At 41.9% G+C, this 23,758-nt stretch overlaps 2 protein-coding genes across 2 annotated transcripts; both read right to left on the minus strand.

Moving 5' to 3' along the window:
• Positions 1 to 12,442: 12,442 nt before the first annotated feature.
• On the minus strand, positions 12,443 to 13,708 carry LOC136506434 (transcription factor RSL3-like). Its single transcript, XM_066501368.1, has 4 exons — positions 13,226 to 13,708; positions 12,878 to 13,117; positions 12,628 to 12,759; positions 12,443 to 12,529 (listed from the first exon to the last, which is right to left on the minus strand). Exons 1-4 carry the CDS (start codon positions 13,706 to 13,708, stop codon positions 12,443 to 12,445), a joined length of 942 nt encoding a protein of 313 aa, XP_066357465.1.
• Positions 13,709 to 20,427: 6,719 nt separating this feature from the next.
• LOC136507906 (adenine phosphoribosyltransferase 1-like) lies at positions 20,428 to 23,028 on the minus strand. Its single transcript, XM_066502501.1, has 6 exons — positions 22,779 to 23,028; positions 22,128 to 22,238; positions 21,894 to 21,986; positions 21,641 to 21,790; positions 21,061 to 21,119; positions 20,428 to 20,735 (listed from the first exon to the last, which is right to left on the minus strand). The coding sequence occupies exons 1-6, from the start codon at positions 22,990 to 22,992 to the stop codon at positions 20,679 to 20,681; spliced, it is 684 nt and encodes a 227-aa protein (XP_066358598.1). The 5' UTR covers positions 22,993 to 23,028; the 3' UTR covers positions 20,428 to 20,678.
• Positions 23,029 to 23,758: the final 730 nt, after the last annotated feature.

A 23,758-nucleotide genomic window follows, 5' to 3' on the forward strand; every position in this document is an offset into this window, starting at 1 on the left:
GCACGGCCTTCAACCCTCGGGCGTGGAGCCTGGCATAAACACCACTATGAGACTCACGTTCCTATAGTGACAGGCGCATGGGCGCTGCACCATTCGCCCCCCCCCTCACAGTATCACAGGCCGACACCCCGTCTGACACGCCGCCCGCAGGGGCGGGATGGGACGCACCCACTTGCTAAAAGAGGCCAGGGCATGGCCTATGAAGATCGACAAGCACGCCGTTCCTGACATGGTCTGTCAGGTTATACAGGGCAGGCGCGGGAAAAAAGGAAGACTCGGCTCCTCCTAAGGACCTTCTATACCCTTGATATTTTCTTCTTTCTCCCGTCTGCAGCCCCTGCTCCCCCCCTTGGTCTATAAAAGGGGAGGGTAGGGCTCCACTAGAGAGATCGACTCTTGACGAACAACACACATCACACACAGTCAAGCTGCTATCAGGCTCTTAACATCCTTTTGACCCTTCCATCAGAGACCTAGGACCAGTCCCTCTCTCGACCGTTTGTATCCCCTACTATGAACCATTTTTGGTGCTAATAACACGAGCAGCAACAGACTGGACGTAGGGACATTTAGCCCAAACTAGTATAAATCTTGTGTCCATTAGCGCACCATCCGAGCTTAACGCGCATAACTATAAATTTACTTACCGGTGCTTATTCGAAACACCGACACTCTCCCTAAGGACTTATCTGTAAGCGAACATCCGGGACTTACAGTACAGCTATGAGGGCTACATGGCTCTGACTTTAGCTCAGTATGAGGATCTTTTCTATCTTGTTAGTGGTTACCTTTATTGGCATAAGAATGGCTTGCCGAATCAGATATAGGACAACCTCTACTCTGATGTGTATAGCCATGATGGAATTATGCCATCCGACAGGGGGGGTTCCTATATCTATTTGCCGAGTGAATCTAATGGCCCTAACTCATTAGACGAACCTTTGAAAGGCTTCATAGTGACCCCTGCCTGCTAACCTTGGAAGTGTTTTGGGAGTAATTAATCCGGGCATATGGGTATCATGACTCACAGTGAAAGTGTACAACCTCTACTGAGTGTAAAACTGGTACATCAACCGTGCTCACGGTCACGAGCGGCCTTGGACCCTTATGGAATAGATGATCACTAAGAATTATCTATTTATGCTATTGATTATTCATGTTTACATTGATCATGTGTTTTACACTTTTACTTTGGGATTGAAACAACTTGCTGCTACTTTTATGCTAAAATTGTGACAACTAAAAGCTGAATGCTATTAAACTTGTGTTAAGCCTTTTGAGCCTCATAAACCCCATGTTACACTTGTTGAGTACGACATGTACTTACGCTTGTTTATTTTCATTATTTGGATAAAAATCCTGGATGGGTAATAGATGGCTATAGTAATGACGACTTTCCTAAGGAATACTAAACTTGTGGTCAACTAGTTGATGTCCTTGTGATATGGAGCTTCCATGAGAGATTCTTCTTTATACTTCCGCTACATTTATGTGAAGACTATGTCTTAATATTCGTGATATAATAAACACTTGTGATGATACTATTTTTAATTTGTCGGCTTATGTGTGTGACTAGGGTCTGGGCGCATATAAGATTTTGCATCATATTTTATCCTTAAAATCGGGTGTTAGATTGGTATCAGAGCCATGTTGACTATAGGACACAAGCCTAGTTAGCAATGGTCATTTTAGCTTCTTTTGCTTCACTCATTTCATGTTTTCCATCTCACCCTTGTTATTTGCTAAAGTTTTATGCTTCTTTTGCCTCACTCTGTTATGAAAATTTTTGGTTCTATTCTAACTAAATCTAATTCTATAGATGTCTCGTGCCAATAAGATTGCTCGCATCAGCACTGGAGGCTACTACCCACCTCGTGGCTTGTATGAGTCCATGGAGCCACATGAGGAGGAACCCTAGGAGCAAGAAGTTGATTCACCAGCACCTGCACCTATGTCTAAGCCATTCCAGGAAGAGCCTGAAGAAGTGGAGGTCATTGTATTGTCTGATGAGGAGGAGGTGGACGCCATTCAAGAGGATGAGCCAATCTCTCCCCTAGGATGGACTACAAAGATCTGATACAAGATGGGGTGTGAATCCTCCGTATCGCACCACTGACTTATGGGGATTCTTTAGACCTACTACACTGATTGGGACGCAGCTATGGAGTACGTCTGCAATGAGCATACGCATCCTCTAGAGGACACTTATTGGAAGAGCAGGGTGTGCATCTCCATCAGGGACGAATAGAAGGAAGCATACCAACTGGACTCAAACTATGCTCATCACGCTCACTGTGCCACCATGGAAGATAGCATAGAAGATGCAGCCGCTGTAGCCTGCATGAGTCTCCGTGGTCGTCGCTTTGATGATATGAAGGAAGATCAATACCGCTTCCTCCCTCGCCAACACCATGACTTGGGATGGGCAATAATGGACCCTAAAGGCATGGATCCCACTACACAAGTGATGGTGCACTATGCCTATGAATTAGTAGACCAGAATCGACGGCTAGAAGATCAGTTGAAGGCACAAGAGGCGGCCCTTAAGAGATACCAACAAGTGATAGATGAGCAAAGGGTGTGGCTCAACCTTCCAAGGATCTATGAGGAGCTTCCCCATGAATTTCACCCATAGGTGTTGGAGTCCTTTCTATGTAATAAGACGTTAGTAGTACGGGTAAAGTTGAGTCAAGTCGAGTCTAGTAGTGTGGTGTGAACTTTGGTGTGCCTAATTGATTTATTATTATGTTTATGTGTGAGTTGGATTTTTATAATGAGTGCTAGAACTTTGTGAGATTGTCCGCAAGTTCCATAGTTAAGACTATTAAAGTTTGAGTCAATAAATAAATAGTTGGGTTTGGTATATCATGTTCTCTCGGATCTATTTTTTGGAGCAGTCTGCCCTTATCTAAATGCCAATCTAAATCTACTTAACCAAAAATTATGGAAGCAATTAGACTTAAGTATCTTTCCAATGCCTCTGGAATCACCTCTATATCTGATCTGGTTTGTGAGATATGATTGTTTCAAGCTGAAGCTTCTACGCAGTCTGGAATCTGGAACAGTTTTGATTGTGTCCTATTTTGCTTAACATAATGATAGAATCTGGGAATACGGTTTGAATAAAAGTTGTAGATAATTTCTTAAGCTTTCCAACCATGTAAAGAATGCCTCAAAAGCCAGCACCCAACATAGGAAAGGTGGACTATGTATCTACAGAGAAGGCGCTTGTGGAACTAGAAGTCATGCTCGGTACGTTCGATGTCAATTCCACTCCTGCCATTGTTCTTTTTTATTCTGGAGCTTTGCATTCTTTCATATCACAAGCATTTGTTAGAAATCATAGCATACCCTTATGTGCTATGCAAAATCCCATATTAGTAAACTCACCAGGAGGTAGTATGCAAGCTTCTTATCATTGTCTTTCGACTAGTCTATCCTTAAGGGGGTAGAGTTCAAAGTGAGCCCCATTGTGTTGAGAATGCCTGGAATTGATGTGATTCTAGGTATGGACTGGATGAAGCAAAACTGGGTAGTTATTCAGTGTCATGAGAAGGTAGTTGTTGTGACCGCATCGAATGGGGATAGAATCAATGTCGATGTTGTAGTACAAGTGCAGCCGACTGCTATAGTGAACCAGCTTGATGGTAGCGTCAACAAGGAGGGCCCAGTAGTGGATGAGTTTCTAGATGTGTTCCCCGATGACTTGCTAAGTATGCCACCTGACCGTGACATTGAATTTATTATTGAATTATTACCTAGAACTGCACCTATAGCTAAGCGTACATATAGAATGGGGGTTAATGAACTAGAGGAACTTAAGAAACAAATAAAGGAGTTACAGGAGAAATGTTTTATTCGTCCTAGTTCATCACCTTGTGGAGCACCGGTTATATTTGTAGATAAGAAGGATGGTACCCAGAGGATGTGTGTTGATTATCGGTCACTCAATGAGGTTACTATCAAGAACAAGTACCCGCTACCTAGGATTGATGACTTGTTTGATCAGTTGAGAGGTGCCTGTGTTTTCTCTAAGATTGATCTCCGCTCTAGTTATCATCAGTTGAAGATTCGAGCAACTGACATACCCAAGATAGCTTTTACTACGAGGTATGGTTTGTATGAGTACACCGTTATGTCCTTTGGTTTGACCAATGCACCCGCATACTTTATGTACTTGATGAATAAGGTGTTCATGGAGTTTTTGGATAAGTTTGTGGTGGTATTTATCGATGATATATTGGTATTCTCCAAAATGGAAGAAGAGCACGCTGAACATCTAAGGTTGGTCTTGTAAAAGCTCAGAGAACACAAGTTGTATGCTAAGCGAAGCAAGTGTGAGTTTTGGTTGAAGAAAGTTTCTTTCCTAGGCCATGTTGTCTCTAATGGTGAAATAACAGTAGATCCAAGCAAGGTGAGTGATGTGTTGAATTGGAAACCACCAACCGATGTGGGAGAGATTCAAAGTTTCTTGGGATTGGCTAGATACTACAAGAGGTTCATAGAGGGGTTTTCTAAACTTGCCAAGCATATGACAACTCTATTGGAGAAAAATGTTAAGTTTATGTGGTCAAAAAAGTGCCAGGCTAGCTTTGAAGAATTGAAGAAGATGTTGACTACCGCCCTAGTATTGGTTTTGCCAGATCTAAGCAAGAATTTCTCTATCTATTGTGATGCATTTTGTCAAGGTGTCAGATGTGTTCTTATGCAAGAAGGAAGAGTAGTGGCCTATGCATCTCGATAGTTGAGAAAGCATGAGCTAAATTATCCTACTCACGATTTGGAGTTAGCAGCAGTGGTTCATGCTCTAAAAATATGGAGGCACTATCTTATCGGACATAAGAGTGACATCTATACTGATCACAAGAGTCTGAAGTATATTTTTACTCAGACGGATCTGAATATGAGACAACGTCGATGGTTGGAGTTGATTAAGGATTATGATCTAGAAGTACACTATCATCCTAGAAAGGCGAACGTTGTTGCCAATGCTCTTAGCAGGAAGAGTTACATCAAGGAGGTGCAAGTGGCAGCTATGTCAAGTGAGTTGTGTGCAGAATTTGAGCAACTGAACTTGGGCTTTGTCACTAATGCGATGGAGTTGGTGATAGAACCCACACTGGAGCAAGAAATACGTAAGGGCCAGTTATAGGATGTGAAGTTGAAAGAGATAGCGGAAAACATAGTGATTGGTAAGGCACCAGGTTTTCGTATGGATGATAATGGAACTCTATGGTTTGGGAAAAGACTATGTGTGCCTAAGAATAAGGCTATACGAGATGCAATTCTTCATGAGATACATGAGTCCGCTTACTCTATTCACCCTGGGAGTACCAAGATGTATTTGGATCTGAAAGAGAAGTATTGGTGGTATGGACTTAAAAGGGATGTGGTTGAATATGTTGCTTTATGTGATACATGTCAAAGAGTCAAAGCTGAACATCAAAGACTTGCAGGATTATTACAACCAATGAAGATACCTAAGTGAAAGTGGGAAGAAGTTGATATGGATTTTATTGTTGGGTTACCACGCACTCAGAGAGGTTATGATTCAATATGGGTGATAGTGGATCGGTTAACTAAAGTTGCTCACTTTATACCGGTCAAGACCCATTACAAAGGACTGAAGTTGGCCCAATTATATATGGAGAAGATAGTGTGTCTACATGGAGTTTCCAAGAAAATTATGTCTGATTGAGGTACTCAATTTACATCACATTTTTGGCAACAAGTACATAGTTCGTTGGGAATAAAGTTGAATTTTAGTACAACATATCATCCTCAGACCGATGAGCAAACTAAGAGGATTAATCAGATATTAGAGGACATGTTGAGAGCTTATGCATTGCAGTACGGTACAAGTTGGGACAAGAGTTTGCCTTATGCAGAGTTCTCGTATAACAATAGTTATCAGAAGAGTCTCAATATGGCGCCTTTCGAAGCTTTGTATGGACAAAAGTGTAGAACCCCGTTGTTTTGGAATCAAACGGGAGAAACTCAAGTGTTCGGACTGGATGTTTTAAGAGATGCATAAGAGCAAGTAAGGATGATTAGAGATAACTTGATAGTAGCATAGTCTCGACAAAAGAGTTATGCTGACACCTGAAGAAGGGAATTGGTTTTTGAAATAGGGGATTATGTTTACCTAAAAGTATCACCTATGAGGAGTGTGAGAAGGTTTAATATGAAAGGAAAGTTAGCACCAAGGTATATTAGGCCTTTCAAGATTGACGTGGAGAAGTAGCTTATCAGTTGGAATTGTTTGAGAGTTTGTCAGGTGTACATGATGTGTTTCATGTGTCTCGGTTCAAGAAGTGTTTGCGTGTACCAGAGGAGCAGATACCATTAGAGGAACTTACAGTTAAGGAAGATCTTACATATGAGGAGTTTTTGATAAAGATTTTGGAAACGGCAGAAAGGGTTATGAGGAGCCGAGTTATAAAGATGTGCAAGGTTCATTGGAATTGGTATACAGAAGATAATGCTACTTGGGAAAGAGAAGAGGATTTGAGGAAAACATACCCGCAACTTTTTGAGTAAGCATCGTCCGAATCTCAAGGACGAGATTCATTTTAAGGGAGTAGAATTGTAACACCCTAAAATTTGCATGGTTTTAAAATAGGAGAAAATGACTTAATTATGTATTTTGTGAGCATTGAAATTTTGAAAAATAATAACTTTGTTAAAATTAAAATCAAATATAGGTCTATATACATGTCTATGCATTCATGCTGCTGCATATTTTATTTGTGATACTTTGGTTTGATTGGAATTTGCAAAATAATTTGAATTTGACTTTAAATTAGATTTGAAAATGTGTTAAGAAAAAGGAAAAGGAATTTTTATCCCTCCCCTCTATTTCGGCCTGTTGGCCCAGTCGTCCCGCTCCCTTGCCTTCGCCCGCGCGGCCTGCTCTCCTCTCCCCCGCGGCCTATTAAGTGCCGGCCCAGCTTCGCTTGGTCCAGCAGCCAGCAGCGCGCCGCACCGTTCCTTTCCCCTCCGTTCCACTGACAACCGGGCCCTCTCCCTTCTCTCCCCGACATGACGGCCCCAACGGTCAGTTGTCTTCCTCCTCTAACTCAAGTCTGAGCCGGTCATGACTCTGGCCAGGAATCTACGCTCGCCCCGACTCCGCCCTGATATGCATGCGCCCAAGCTCCAACCACCCTCATAAGTAGCAACCGTTCCCGCCCCACCTCCTCATAGAAGCCGAGAACCAGCCGTACGCCTCCGAGCCCTAGCAGAGCCATAGTAGATCCGTCGCTGAGGTTGATTCGCCACTCCATCGCTCCTCTACCGCCGCGACCGCATCTCCGAGCTCTGTGAGAAGGTGAGTAATCTGCAGGTGTCCCTCATGCTCTCTCCCTTGCCTTCTGTGCTTGTATCCGCATCGCCGTTGTTTCTCCGGCAAGCTCGAGCCACCCTATCTAGCACCACGTCATCCCCATGCCGTCGTAGCCCCTTATGACCCCCTAGATGGATTCGCAGTGCCTTTCTCTTGTTTCCCATCCTTTTTCCGTGCCCTATAGTGGTCAGAGCTGTCGTATCGACGAGCACCGGCCAATTCCGGCCATGGCGCCACCGCCTGGACTCGCCGCCGGTCGGCTAGCCCTCTCTTCTCTCTCCCTGTTTATAATCTAGACCGCTCAAATCTAATCAACGGTGCAGATAAGCCCATACCCCTTCGTCTAGCTTATTTTCTAAAGAGCCCCTCCGGTTTTTAATTATAGAACCCACAGTCCAAAGCGCAATCACAGAATTCGCCTTCTTCTTTCAAAAGCGTAATTTCCTTCGGTTTTGATCTAAAATACGTTTCTATCTATTTACAGTTTTGCCACTAGGTTCTATAGACCATAACTTTCACGTTTTAGCTCCGATCTGACCTGTTCAAGTTACGTTAGATTCGTAATTAAGTAATCTACATGTTCACATTACTATTAAGTATATTTTCAACTTTTAAAATTTGAGGTTAGATTTAATCTATTATTTTACTAAAGAAAATTTTGTTTAATTTATAACTTCTTCGTTTTAGCTCCGATTTCTGTGATCTTCGCGTCTGTGTATTCGTAGCAAGACGTAGATTCATTTTATAAACTTTGTATCTTGATTTTATGTTGTTGGTATACTGTTTTAATCTATAGCTTTTGTTTGCTATGTATGATTACTTTTGGATGCTTGTATGTTGCTGCGATTATCAAGTATAGACGGTGAGCAAATCGTGGGTGATTAAGAATACTACTTTGACGAGCCACTTTGTTCAAGGCAAGTATTGCATGAGATTATTCTGGTTACCTATCAACTTTAATACATTTAATTGATGTTGCATGTGTCGCCTTGATAGGAATTCCCTAGAATTGAACTTATACCTTGTCACCTATGGGATATGCTTTGGGTAGCTTTGCTAGTGCTCAATGAAATCATGATCTTGTAACTTGACTAATGGTATATGCAATAAACATTAAAATATGACTTTTTAGTAACTTGGAAACAGAGGGTTGGAGTATTTAGCTACTTTCTAAATGCTTCAGATTCCTCTCCCTAAGGACTTATCTGTAAGCGAACATCCTGGACTTACAGTACAGCTATGAGGGCTACATAACTCTGGCTTTAGCTCAGTATGAGGACCTTTTCTAGCTTATTAGCGGTTACCTTTATTGGCGTAAGAATGGCTTGCCGAATTGGGTATAGGACAGCATCTACTCTTATGTATATAGCCGTGATGGAATTGTGTCATTCAATATGGGATTCCTATATCTGTTTACCGAGTGAATCTAATGGTCCTAACTCGTTAGACGAACCTTTAAAAGGCTTTATAGTGACCCCTGCTTGCTCACCTTGGAAGTGTTTTGGGAGTAATTAACCCAGGCATATGGATATCACGACTCATAGTGAAAGTGTCCAACCTCTGCTGAGTGTAAAACTGGTATATCAGCCATGCTCACGGTTACGAGCGGCCTTGGACCCTTTTGGAATAGATGACCACTAAAAATTATCTGTTTATGCTATTCATTATTCATGTTTACATTAATCATGTGTTTTACTTTGGGATTGAAACAACTTGTTGCTACTCTTATGTTAAAATTGTGACAACTAAAAGCTGAATGATGTTAAACCTGTGTCAAGTCTTTTGAGTCTCATGAACCCCATGTTACACTTGTTGAGTACGACATGTACTTATGCTTGTTTATTTTTATTATTTGGATAAAAATCATGGATGGGTAACAGATGGCTATGGTAATGACGACTTTCTTGAGGAATACTAGACTTGTGGTCAACCAGTTGACGTCCCTGTGATATGGAGCTTCCGCGAGAGATTCTTCTTTATACTTCCGCTACATTTATGTGAAGACTATGTCTTAATATTCATGATGTAATAAACACTTGTGATGATACTATTTTTTATTTATCGGCTTATGTGTGTGACTAGGGTCTGGGCGCACATAAGATTTTGCATCCAATTTTATCCTTAAAATCGGGTGTGACATGAAACCTGATGGGGGATTCTATGTACTTCTTCAAGTACTTCTTCACTAGAAAAAAAAATTCTAATTATGTAGGCCGCGCTCCATCGATCCATTTCGTATAGTTCCCTAGTTCCTAGTTTGTAATCCAAAACGGGTCATATATATATGTTCCAGAAATTAATTCTAAGATGTTCTTGCAAGGTATTGCTATGTGCTAAAACAATGTGTGTTGATTGAGCTATTGACTGTTGGTTCTTGTTATCCCATTAACTAGAGCTAACAAATTATGAACACCGCAACGACATGTATTCGTATTTCTTCATTCAGCTACGAGTGCTATACTATCTCTACTTTTGTTTTGCTAAACGCTAGTGTTCTATTGCAACAGAACGGCTCCTCCTGTGGTGCTGCGCCGGATGATATGGTATATTTTTTATCTCGCCCAGACGAGGAACAGTCGAGTTCCATGGCCGGTCCTTGCTTGACCTGATAGCCAGCATGGCGGACGAGGCAGGCTATGTGTTCAACAACATCACAATGTGCGTGAGGGGGCCGACTTACATGGATGAATCACAACTCTAGTCGTCAACCTTTCTCTCAGCGAGCAAACGATGGATATTGTTGTCTTCACCACCGAGTCAACAGGTGAGCTTTGCATGCAGTTTCTTAGGTATTTTGTTTAGCATTACAGCTAGTAGTATATATAGCTAACTAATTCGGGCTGACAGCAGTAATGCTGCTCACTTTTGATTCACCATGGTCTCCAACATCAGGCATCGCGTACTTACTAGATTGTTATGCTCATTTTGTGTAGTGCAGAATGAACTGGGTTTGCCGGAAAGAGCTACTAGAGGTGGGGATGTCGCCTAGTTTCATGCCTCCAGTATCCTCACATCTCAACAAACACCCCTTGAACAACTCTGACTTGATCAGTTTCTATCAGTAACCTCGTTGCAACAGAAAGAATATCGAGTTTGAATGCAATATTTAAGGTAGTGACAATAACCACAATGGGTCTACACAAGCTCGCGAGTACAGTCTTTTTCTCCGAATACATAAATTATTGGATTCGTATACTCTGATCTTGTTACTGAATGTCTTGGATCTAAACTGCACATTCAGAACATTCAGTTGTGAAACTTTGGTTCACATTCCAGACATTACAATTTTTTCTGTTGTCTACCAATACACTGATCTTGTTATAAATATTTAACTATTTCAACACTTGCAGAACCACAATATGTTGCCTTGTGCGTAACTGTATCACCGATTTTACTAGTTCCCTTCAAATTCAGTGGCATTGGAGTTGCGACACCCAAATGTTGATGCACCGTAGCGGAATGCAGGACAGCAGGAGCAAGACTACTGACAACGGCATTGGAATGAGAATAGGTCGCACTTCTGTTGTTCTGATAGCATTAAAAAACTCAGGAACACCTCTTGTTTTTTGGTTTGATGTGGTCTGCTGACTTGAAGTGGTTTGAATCGGCGTATCAAGATTCAGAACTTACAATGGGTGAGAGCGTTATGTGGAAATAATGTTTGAACAATGCTGCACAGTTTCATTGGTTGTAATTGGCATTTTCATCCCCAATAGGTGATAACAAGAATAAATGTTCCCCTCTGAAAAACAAAAGATGGATCATAGTGTTATACTGATGATAGTAGAAATTGTAACCTGCCTACCATTTGCTTTAGCTTAGATTTCATATACTTTTATGTAGTTTTGAATATACATTATTGGCTAGTTACTACATCTAGTATCATCTTCTTGGATTTTTGCACTGGGTTCTTAATAGTTATTTTAGTCATTTAGTCTTCAACATGTATATCGTTTTTGGGTTTCTACACGTGCTTCAGGAAATGTTATGCTTTGTTTGGTTATAGGAGCTAGGACTAATATGAAACAAGATACAGATAAACAGTGAATGAATTACATGATTTTGTTGTGTTTACATTTTATCTTGCATATTAGTACTTTTGTATATGCTAAAAATAATTGAATATAGAAATAAATGGATTTGGTTGTTACGTTGTCAATTCAGAAAAAAAAAATACACTACTTTGTTCATTGTCTAGAAATTTCAATTTTTTTATTTAATGACTTCTTCTAAACTGCTGCTTCACTATTTTACTTGTTTGTGGTATGGCACTGGCAGTGGGGAGAACGATTGCAGTGGAGAGAACGCAGGGGAGACAACAGAGAAACACGAGAATTGGGATTAGAGCGGAGGGGATATCGACCGAACAACCGCCGGAGATCCAAGGCGTGTCGATCAAAGGAGAACCCCCCACCCTAGGAAAGTTCTTCACTCGATAAGTTCTCCCTAATACAAACTATAAAGCCTTTATACATGAGGCTTTCCTGGAATTATAAAATAACTCAATCTAACTGAATCTAAATATATCTCCTATTTTGGGCTTCATTTTGGGCCCATCTGGAGCTGGGATGGCCCAAATAAGGTCCCAAATAAGCCCATGATGATATGATCCTTAATTTGTGTGGTCCTGGCCCATGTTCCATCATGATGATTCATGGCCTACAGATTGTTGATAAATTGGACGGAAATGTTGGATAGAAAATCAAAATGAATCTCGTGTCAAGTTGAAACGTTTAAACTGCAGGCAGCACGAAGAGGAGAGATTTGAGCAAAGCGTCAATCCCTCTCCGAAGAGAACAATTTCAAACTTGTACAAGTCTCAAGGTCTTGACAAAAGGTGTCTTTTCTTCTTTTGAAAAGAAAAGAAAACGTCTCCAATTTTGGGAATAAAACAAAACAAAACAAAAAAACGGTTCTTGATGTAAGTGTCGCAGCAGGAAACTGGGCGTGCTACGACTTGCTTGTGTATCTATCCAGTATGATCGATCCCTCAGCGACTGCTGACGAACCGCGCTGTGTAAAAAAACTTGCAGACTGATGACTGCAACAAGCAAGCACATTGATGAGTGTCAGTCAGGTGAGAGACGCGCCGATCGATCATCTGTCCATGTTGAGATCGATCCCGATGTTCATCCCGTTGTACGCGATGGGCGCATACATCCACGTGTCGTCAGAGCTCAGGAGCTACAGGATCATAAGAAGAACAAGGAGCTGTTAGCGGGATGAGTTGACGACGCGGCACTGAGATGAGATGAAATCAGATTCTGCACGCAGATCCTCACCCTGATCTGGAGCTGCAGGAACTTCACGTAGTGGACTGCCTCCTCAAGCATGGTGCTGATGTCCACCTTGGTCCCGTTGGGCACCAGGTTCTGCAGGATCTTCAGCCTCTCGTTGATCCTTTCCCTCCTCTTCTGCAAAACCAAAGAAAAGAGCAGCAACGGTCCATGTCAGGTTCAGTTACAACGAGGAGTGATCGATGCATCATCATTTCATCAACAGAACAGGAGGATGATCATATGCAGTAAGTACCCTTGCATAGATGCTCTGGGGTTCAGTCGTGGCGCCACGGCCTGCCCGGCCCTTGCCTTTGGGACGACGAGCATCAGCATCTGCATCTGCAGACTCCAGAGAGGCATTTGAATCGCTGTCAGAAGTGCAGCAGCTGGTCGGGCTTCCATTTGGGATGGCCATGCTGGAGTCTTCGTCTCCACTCTTCTTGGCCTTCTTGGCACGCTTAGCTTCACCAACATTCCGCGCGCATTTCCGGCCCTGCATTTACACGATTTCAAACAGCCAGCATTTGCATTAGAAATCTGAGCGATTAGCTATCCATGAAGAACATCACTGGTCAAAAGAAAGCTGATCACCAAGACTTACTCTCGTTTGGGTTTGGCCATCGTGCTCTTCTACCATGTGCTTCCTCTTGCTTTTGTTTGTAGTGGCACTGACTGAGCCAAGCATACTGACGCTCATCGGATCATCCAGATCCTCACAGCTCGGATCACCATTCCCATAACCGTTGAAGGAATGGTTTGCAATCACATTCAGGTACTCAGCTGCACCATGCTCCTCCTGCACCGAACCCAGGGCACCTGGTGCAGTGCAGGAGCTTCTCCCAAGGGCCTCGTTTGAGTTACTCAAAAAATAGTAGCCCTCACATGCAGGTGGCACAACAAGGCTACTGTCACTGTATGCACTGGAAGCTTGATCAGACCAAGGCAGCAGCTCATGTTGGCGTTCCTCCCCATGGGAGGGGAAGGCACCTAGCAGCTGCGCCATCACCTCCGACGACTCCTCACCACGCAACAGGAAGTCGAACTCGGTCCAACCGACCTCGGTGATCAGCCCTCCAACCTCCATTGTGATGTGCAATGAGGCCTAGAGGTCAGAGGTGATTGTGTTGTGTGTAGGTGTTGGTGTCTGAGATGCTAGCTCGCTTGATGAAGACTACTGCACAAAGTGCAGGTGCTTTTATACTGTTCAGAAATCAGAATTCAGAAATGTTGCTAGAGGCAGGAGCATAATCTTCAAATTTAAAAAATGTGACTATGATTAAAGAAATGGAGGTCCACGGTTGGGATGAAGTAGTTTATGGCCATAAGTTAACGACTGGAATCAACCAAGGTAAGGTATGTCCTGGGGAATTTGAAGGTTAATTACAAGATCAGAAAACTTCAACTGCTAGCTGGTAGACAAGACAGTGACTTATCCAAGATTACAGTGCCGTGGCCTGTCTGCTGTGGAGGAGGTTCAATGATTGGGGACACTTCACTAATCATTTGCCTCATCAAGGGCTGTGACAGGAAGTCTATGATCTCTGAATAAGGACAGGGTTTACCTCAAAAGATAGAATAGAATAAAAGAGTGATCCTGGTTGGGGGAGATGGAATAAAGAAAACAGGATATGCAAAGAGAGGCTTGCACGAACATGGTGGAGGGAATCTGAACATTCTTTACAAACTGAAGGAGATATGCTAACGCCTCTCTGCTGATATAGAGGAATGATACATTCATTCTTTCAATGTAGAATGTACCGACGTCCTTCTGCGGAACTCGCAAAGCCTCAATCATTTTCTCCTTGCAAAGGGGGGAAAAGGAGTCCAGATCAAGGCTACATTCCAAACAAAGGGCCAATCCAGTGAAAATTTTCTGAACTAGACTTACATAGAGATAAGCCTGTGCCTAGCTTGAGTCTCATTCCATGCAGTTCTAAATGCAATTTAGACCACATTAGTATCTCCTACGACTGAAAAAACAAAGTGTGAATATTTTTTTTGATACGATATTTGTTTTGGTTCGTCCGTCTGTCCACGTTTGCAATCCCACAACATCTCCTTGATTGAATATTGCCTGTCATGTGATAAAGGAATCACGGCAAAATAGAAAGTAAAAAATTATTGTGCTATCTATATACACATTGCATGTTTGCATGCACCAGCATACATGGCAACGAGCAAAAGAAAAGAGAATTAACACAGAAGGAAAGAGAATTAAGACAAAAGGAACATCTTTGTATTTCTGAGAACCTTGCCAAATCTGCCTACATTTAATTACTTCCCCTCTTTGCATTTGCACAAGGGACAGCTTTTTTCTCCTTTCATTTGGTTTCACGCTCACGTGTTCCATCGCCCTCGCTTGTTGTTTTTGCTGAAATTGCCCTTGGGTCTGTTCATTTTGAATCCTTTCCCCATATCCCCGTTCCTCAATCCATGGTTCATCGTGAGAGTAGACACCAGACACCATTTCTTGCGTGAACCATAGTTGATGTCATCTGTCTTCCATGGCTTAGCCTCCCAATCCCAAGAGAAGGTCCCTACCTCTCCCTGACTGGAGATCCGGCCTGCCAGATGATCTCCTCGAGTCCATCGGACAGTGTCTCGCGTCAGGCCACGACGCGGCGTCCTTCCAATCCCATTTGCTCCCCATGGCGTGCCGCCGTCCCGTTCGCGACCTTCGGGCCGCTCTTGCTGCTCCCGTTCGACCCTGACTCGGACCGCGTCGACTTCTACTACGTCCCGGAGAAGAAGGTCTTGTCCAAGACACTGTCCGACGTGCGCGGCAAAAGGTGGCGTGCGGCTCACAAATTCTACTTTATAGATCTTTCCGTGATGCGGCTCACAAAACCTTAACTGACGTACATTATTATAGGTCTGTTCGCTTGGAAGAATTTGTGAGAGAAAAACACTGTTTTGGATGAAAAAATAAGCGGATCAAGCCGGGTTTAAGGACACGCGAATGTACGAATGCAGCCAGTCCTCTCCTTTTATATTCAACTAGGTAGCGTGCTCGTGCGTTGCTACGGAACAACTAAATCTTTTGTACTAAAAACACACGGATCGCACGATAAGATAACAATACTGTTAAATTAAATACCGACGTTAAAATGGCATTTAATTCAAAAGACAAAGTTCGTGAAATTAACACAGTCACGGAGATCGCGGCGTCGTAGGCTCACAAACTCTACTGTATAGACTTTTTTTCGTGATATGGCTAAGATAATATTTTATATCGGCAAAAGAATTCTTCGATATCCATTTCTTTCATGAGCCAATAAATCCATGAATAAGTTCTGCTGTATCTCCATATAATCATGTACACACAGGTTCGAGTATATATGTAAATATTAGTACCTGTCGCATGGATAATACTGCGTATCTTAAAAATCTCTTATAAAATTTTAAAACAAAGTATGTTATACTCACCGTATAAATATATGTAGCTTTAGGGCTATTTCACACAGACATATATTGTAGAATAAAGTATCCACTTGAGTGTCAGTTCCAATATGTTGAATTAGATGTTGTAATTCTTAATTTCGACACATTTTTCAGGTCAAGGCAACCAATGGTGACACTTTTCTTAGTGGTGCATAATTTTATGGTGCACCTCTTGACTATCTGAGTAAGGACAAGTTAGCACTGCAAAGGCTCAGAAAAGCTGCTGAGAAGATCAAGGTTGAGTTTTTCTCCACTATGCATACTAAAACATATGTCCCCGTTTATCATTGCCGATGCTTTTGATGCAAAGCAATTCAACGTTACCATGATCGGATATAAGTTTGAATCTCTTGTAAGCAATCTCATAGAGGGACTCTCATCCTTTATGTGATCTGCCTTAAGGATATTGACAGGACGATGGACCTATGTTGGAATATCGTACCAAAAAGTGTCCACGATTTATTTTCTATGAATACATGCGGGTACTATGGTAACACTAACTACACCAAATGAAAGATTAGAGAGAATTTATATTGCCTCCAGAATGATTTATTTATTAAGTTCTTTGGACTCTACAGGTAGTTTTGAAATATCTGTTTGCATGTCTTACCTCGTATCCTAATTCAAAATTTTTTAGTTTAATTAGAATATTGAGGTGATTGTATATATAAAATATTCAATACAAGAATAATCTATGCATGATCTTTTTGAAAGATTTCTGCGGTGTAAAGACATCTTCGTTTTTCATGCATGCCCGTGCTAACGCTACGATAAAAACAAAAGGACAATATATCAATTAAAAAATAAAAACAAAACTCATGCTCAAAGTCAAAGAGATAAATTATGGATGCTTGAATTTTATCATCCATTATCTATCGGCGTGCCTATAAAATAGACTGAATAAACAATTAAATATAGATATAAAACTAAATTAATGAAAGGATCATTGCAAGACATCAATTATCTCGTAGCTTCGGACAATATCGCAAAGCTACTAAAAACTGTAATTGTGCCCTCACCTCAAACATTGTCCAGATAAAATGGATTACAATGAAAAAAAATGGATATCGGAGATTTCTTCCTGCCAATATAAAATATTATCTTAGCCGAAGGTCTATAAAGTGGAGTTTGTGAGCCTGCGACGCCGTGCACTCCGTGACTGTGTTAAATTCATAAACTTTGCTTTTTGGATTAAATGTCACTTTAACGTTGGTATTTAATTTTTACAGTATTGTTATCTTATTGTGCGATCTGTATGTTTTTAGTATAAATTGTTAGTTATCTCGTAGCAACGCACAGGCACGCTACCTAGTACAAGAAAAAACTGAACAAAATACAAAGATGCTGTATAAAATGCCACCTTTGTAAAGGTCAAACAGGGCACCAGCCGCAGCAAGATTACCAAAGGCCTTCAGAAAACTCAATCAGATTTTAAATTCAGATTATGGCACATTTTGTGAATCGAAGAGCATGTGCATCATCAAAATGGAGGCCACAATTGCGTTCAGAAAAAAATGGAGGCCACAATGTAGGTTTCCACATAAGGTGCCAGGTTTCCGCAATGCCCGACAAATCTGAAAATGCTGGAGATCCGCTGCTGATATCCTCATCAGCAAACAAGTGATCTGCATCCATCTAGCAATTAAGAGCTGCACATGACTCAGATCCACCATGCATGGTGCACAAATCAACTGTACTTCTGGCATGTCCTCAAAAGGGACCTCTTGCCTCTCCTTGTCAAACAGCAACAGCTAAGATGCTGGGAAGGAAAATGATTCCAAGGGAACAAGATGGAGTTTGTTTATTGCCATGATTCTTACCCTTTAGCTGTACGAAAGAAGCGATGCCTGCAATGTTATGCGGCAAACTGCACGGGTATGCATTATAAATTATAAAATACCTAAACAACCAACAACATATCAATAATAGCATAGAAATGAAGAACATAATATATGATCATTGCCTATTAAGCACTTAAGTTTATTTTCTGACTTTGCAAAGTTCAACTTCAAGAAGCATGGGAAGGCCAAATTGCTTGTGGCGTCACTCCTTTGGAGATCATAAAAGATATTCTGTTCATAACCTGTAAACTAATCGCACAAACTGGCACCAATACATTATGCCAGCCGATAGCCTTGCTCTGTTGTGCTTTCCTGAAGAACAGCTGCATTTTATGATGAGTACGTTTGCTTTCACGAAATAACTATATCGAGCTATGATATTTCAAACATTTTTTTTGTTTTTCTCATCACACATTACTTCTACTTCAAATATACATTTGTTTGTTTTTCTCACCACACATTATTACTAAGCGAACTAAGATTTATGTCACACTCATTGACAACATTAATGAGGAATTGTTTTAGCTTTGATTGTACCTATTTGACTTACACAATCGCTAATATGTTATCATAATCAGAAGCCAAGTCCTACAATGTTGTATCTTATAAAATTAACATAAAAAACAATGGCATCGAGCAAAAATCATGTGAAGGTAACCAGTAATAGCTCTACAGAGTAAACTAAACTAGTAGCGCACAGACTTTTCATGTGACTTAACTATGTAACTTCAGGGAGAAAAAAGAAAGCATGCATTGATAATTTGGGCAAGAATGTATCACTAACATTGGCGTGCAGCGCCCCGGGCTGAGCTGCTGATTCACGTTCAAAATAGTCTGATCTTGCTTCCTAGGCCTCCTTTTGTCTAATTAAGATCATAGTTTTTTAGGCCAAACACCACATATATTAAAGGGGCTACATAAACTCGCCCAGGGCTGCAGCCCGGGCCGTGGATCCGCCCCTGTTGGCGTGTCTTATATTTTGTAAACAACGATGTGGGGAATAAGCGTTGTGTTGGAACTATGCATTCTCATTTTGTATTCGCCTTCCTTCCTAATTGAGAGAGAACAAACAGATGCAAATTGCGGGGGCAAGAAAAAATGCACCTCACATGAAAATTGCAGGAACCAGAACAAAGTCACATTAGTACATGAAAACCACGTGTATAACTAGTCACACAGCCAAGTGAAGTCAACAACATGAAAGAATGGAACCATGAAGTTAAAAGTCTACCATACACCTATAGGTTCAGCTGGTCTTCTCATTAAAATGAGATAAAAGAAGATATCCCCAAAAGATACCTCTATATTTTAACTGATGGAGGAGTCATGATGCTTAGAGAGTAAAAAGTGAGAATTTCTGCATGGTTTCATCAAAATGACACCATTTTGGTCACCAGTAGAAACACACATGAAAAAGGGAACATACATGGAGAGAGATTTCACAGGGATGGATAGGCATTCAGAACTAAATATCAATATTTGATCAACCTAATAAAACAAACAGATCACACTCACCCCACTGATCATAAATACACAGAAAAAAAAAACACTTAGAATGAGCATCATCAGCTAATGCAAGGCAAATAAGTCAAAGTAAACACATTTACTACCAAAAGATAATGGAACAAACTAGAAGTCAAAGATCATACAAATAGAGTTCATAGTCAAACATAAAGATAATAGATGATTGAGGAAACATTTCCTGAATCCATAACAATATTCATGTCAAATATGACTCAGGAAAAGCATCATTAACCAGATTGTTCAGAAGAAAGCAACAAGAATTAATTTAAAAACTAAAAGCTGGTAGGCAGATAGCCTTGTTCTCTAAAAGACCTATTTCAGGAAATAATGCAGTACTCTAGGGTTTACTTAAGGAAATAATGATACTTTTAATAAAGCATACAAACTAATAGACCTATTTCAGGTCACATAACTATTAGCAGAGTCCACCAAGAACACCTTAATACAGACATAGGAAGAACACTCCAGTTGTAGCAATGATGCATAGGTAGGACAGCAAATAGCCAAATCTTTCACTGCCATGAAAGCATATGCATTGCTTAGAATAAAATGCTTGAAGTAAATATAGTTTGTCAAGATTCAGAATCCTTCTCAGTTACGCAAAGTCTTCACATGTTCAATTCTGTCTAAGGGGATTCCAAAGGTTCAAGCTACAAACTGGTATAATCAAGAGTCAAGAGACCATGCTAAATGCCAGTTGAGATAAAGGAAAATGCAAAAGGCATACAGAGTATGTGTATCAAACTGCATAAACAGAAATACAATCAATAGTCTGGGTAAGTAGCGCTCATGTTCATCAGGGGAAATACTGATTGAGAGCCCATGACCACCAGGGCCCTTAGCTTGCCACCAGCAGCATGATCTGCCAAAATCAATTCAGAAGCCCATCTCCATACAAGCATACACCAAACATTACTCAGTTATTGTGATGGCAACTTTATTTCATCAATAGTTGCACTGAAAAAAGAAGAAACTAACATTACTAGAACAAACAACAAGCTCCAATCAGGATTATCCTTAATTGATATTAATAATTAGCACTATTGTGACAAAACATAAGCCACAGTTTACAAGGACCAGCAATCATGTCTACATTGACAAATCATTCAGGGGATCACAATTTGAAATAAAACTTTATTATGCACCAGCCAGAAAATAGCCAACATGGTAACATGGGAACTTTGTTGTTTTCAGAGAGGGAGCATCAACAGCGCCAACTCTAACTCTCTCAGAAGTCCCAAGTTCCGCTCAAGCATCTGCTTCCACAAGGACAAAAACTGGCTTGTCCCCAAGCTTGTCTCGGCCCTGAATACATGTTGTAGTTAGGATAGTACACAACATAACTCTCATGATAAGTAGTGTCAGTTTTTTCCTAGTAGATTAGAATGATTGTTTAGAGTGCAGAATTCCTGCATCTATGATGGTAGTGCCATTGACTGTGCTTGAAAAATTCGATTAGCTGTTTTTTTTACCCTTTCCTACTCACTTAAAATTTACAAAAACAAAGTTTTCAGGGTCTATTTGGTTCCAAAAGAAACTCCTAATAAGAGCATGAACAAACTACACGTGGTATATGCATAATATTGTCTACAGCTGACCAGGGAAATTGATGTATCAAAGAAGAATATACCTTCAGTTCTGGTAATTCAATGACACAAGCACACTCAACAACCTTTGCTCCAACACGCTCTGAAAAGGAAAAGGGATACAGATGAAGTAAATAAATTATCATACAACAAATCACAGGAAAACGATGTCAAATGATACTTAGAATGCCGGAAAGTACAATTCCCTGAAAGGCATATACAGCAGCAGAGCTTGCCGAAGAAATAGGTGAGGGGCAGGACTTAAAATAAGATGGCTGTGTTAGTGTATAATTAAGATTTAAGTAGTGACACTAAGCATATCCTTCAACAGCTTTTGGAGATTCGGGATGGGTGGGAGGAGAGGGAGAGGAGGCTGGCCAGCCTAGCTTCAGAGAAGCTCCTCCCCTGTAACAACAAATTAAAGCTCATAAAAAATCGTTTAGATTTCTTGTCCCAAAACCTAGAACTGTGAGAGAAGTGAACTGTCACCATGAATTTATAATTATGCAGCTTCAGAAAAATTAAAACACCATTTAAAAATTTTTTTATGATAAAAGAGGATTTAGATAACTGTGGTAGGACATTGTATCCACAGTAACAAAATACAACACAAAATGAGCTCACCAATAAGTTTGACAGCTGCACAGAGTGTTCCACCAGTGGCAATAAGATCGTCGACTACAAGAGCCAGATCGTTGGCCTGTACAGCTCCAACATGCATTTCTATTTTGTCAGTTCCGTATTCCAAAGAATACTCTTCGGAGATCACCTCGCCTAGTAGATAGATGAAAGAGTGTCAGCTATTTCATTCACCATGAACTCATTAGTAACGGTACAACAACAACAGAGCTACAAAGTTAATGACGGATATGCAGACCTGGCAACTTCTTTGGCTTCCTCAAAGGCACAAATTTTGCACCGATGGCTAAAGCGATAGGAGGACCGAAAATGAACCCTCTAGCTTCGACACCTGTTTTAATATGGCACCAAATACGAGAAAATGAGGACCACAGAGCATATAAGACTACCCATTTCGTTGCTTATACGATTCTGAAGTTTTGTATTGAAAGCTCGTATAGTCAGTGTCCAGAAAGGAAGGAACGACTATTACCAGCAACTACGGTGATACCCTGGTCCTTGTACCGCTCAACAAAGAGATCGATGGTGTCACGGAACGCCTTGGGGTCGAGCAGCAACGTCGTGATGTCCTGGAACATGATCCCTATACAAAAACAAAGCAGCCCATAATCAATTAGAACGAACAGGCACAGTAATTATCCGCACACAGAGAGATCTAGATTGTTGTTTTGCAAGACCGAGCGGTGGTAACTAAATAGCGTGTCGTACTGTCGTGTCAAAGGTGCTACAGTGCTTGTTTGTAACAGGGCATGAGAAATGTTTGTACTAGAGCCCAAGGCAAATAAAAACAGGTGTCAAAGAGCAGCACGCGCTTTGCACGCGAAAGGCAAATAAAGCCCAAGAAAAGTGCTACTCTACTCCTATAGTTTTACTAGAAATGTACGCAGTGACGCGAGTTTATCAGTTTATTTTATAATTTAACCCCAACTCCCCAAGAAAAGTGCTACTCAATACTCCTACAGTAGCAGTAAAAATATAAGCAGGGACGCGAGTTTATGCAGTAACGCGACAGATCGAATCGACTCAGCATTCATCCAGCAACCCGTCCGCCCACGCGAGCGATCCGGCAGGAGGGCTGTCGAGACAGAGCGTAGGGTACGGAAGCGGGGGTGAACCCACCCACCTGGCTTGGGGAAGTCGGGGATGACGCGGATGGAGGAGGCGATCCCCGCCAAGCGCGCGTCGGCGGACGCCATGGCCACCACGGCCCTCCCTCGCCTCCCGCCGGTGACGCGCACGCTCAGTGGAGCCGCGACGCTGACGACGCGGGGACGAAAAGGCGGCGCCGACGCGGACGGGGACGGGACGCGAGGCTGCTGGCAGTAAAGGAAGAGCATGCTCTGCTCTGCTCCTCTCCGCTCCGCTGCTCTTTTATTTTATCTGGGCCTTCCCTCGGGCCGCGCCGGCCCGTGTCGGATACAACCGAGCCCGGGAGCCGTCTCCGTCCCTGACACGCGGGGCCGAGCAGTCTGTCCGGCCCCACGGACCCAGTGGCCCGCGTGAGATCGAGACCTTTGCTTTGGGTACGCGTGTTTGGTGGGTCCCACGCGGCGTGGAGTGGGGTCGGGGGCGGCGTGGTTCGTGCCTCCGTCGGAACGACCACACGCGCGCGTGGGGTTTGTTGGTCGGATGACATGTGGGGCCGGGAGGGACCCGCTACGCCAGACGGCTCGTCTCATGCGGCGGCCGGAAAGAGGGCCTACTCAGCAGCCAGCGGAGCTGCTGCAGGCCATGCAGCCGAGCTTTGACTTGGCCATTGTGTGGCGCGGCTGCGCCATGGTCTAGTACTCTACTCACCAAGGACTCTAGTTCCATTTCCATCCCAAAAAATATAGGTTTTGGTCATGGCCACATCATTAACAACTGCGAAATTAGGCATTCGCCTGTACAGGCTTTACATGCACTCGTATTCGCATCAGTAAAAATGCCTAATTTTTCACATGTATGTTGAACCAACACACCAGTATTAATATATTAGGCATCCTAGTACGTTGAAGTGGATTAGAGTAAAAAATTTATTAATTTTTCACCTCAGTACATGTAGATTGTGCATCCAAACACCTAGGATCTGGACTGGACAGGGACAGCTAAAAGTCTGCATAA

The sequence above is a fragment of the Miscanthus floridulus genome, chromosome 15 (assembly GCF_019320115.1).
Source record: "Miscanthus floridulus cultivar M001 chromosome 15, ASM1932011v1, whole genome shotgun sequence".
Taxonomy (NCBI): domain Eukaryota; kingdom Viridiplantae; phylum Streptophyta; class Magnoliopsida; order Poales; family Poaceae; genus Miscanthus; species Miscanthus floridulus.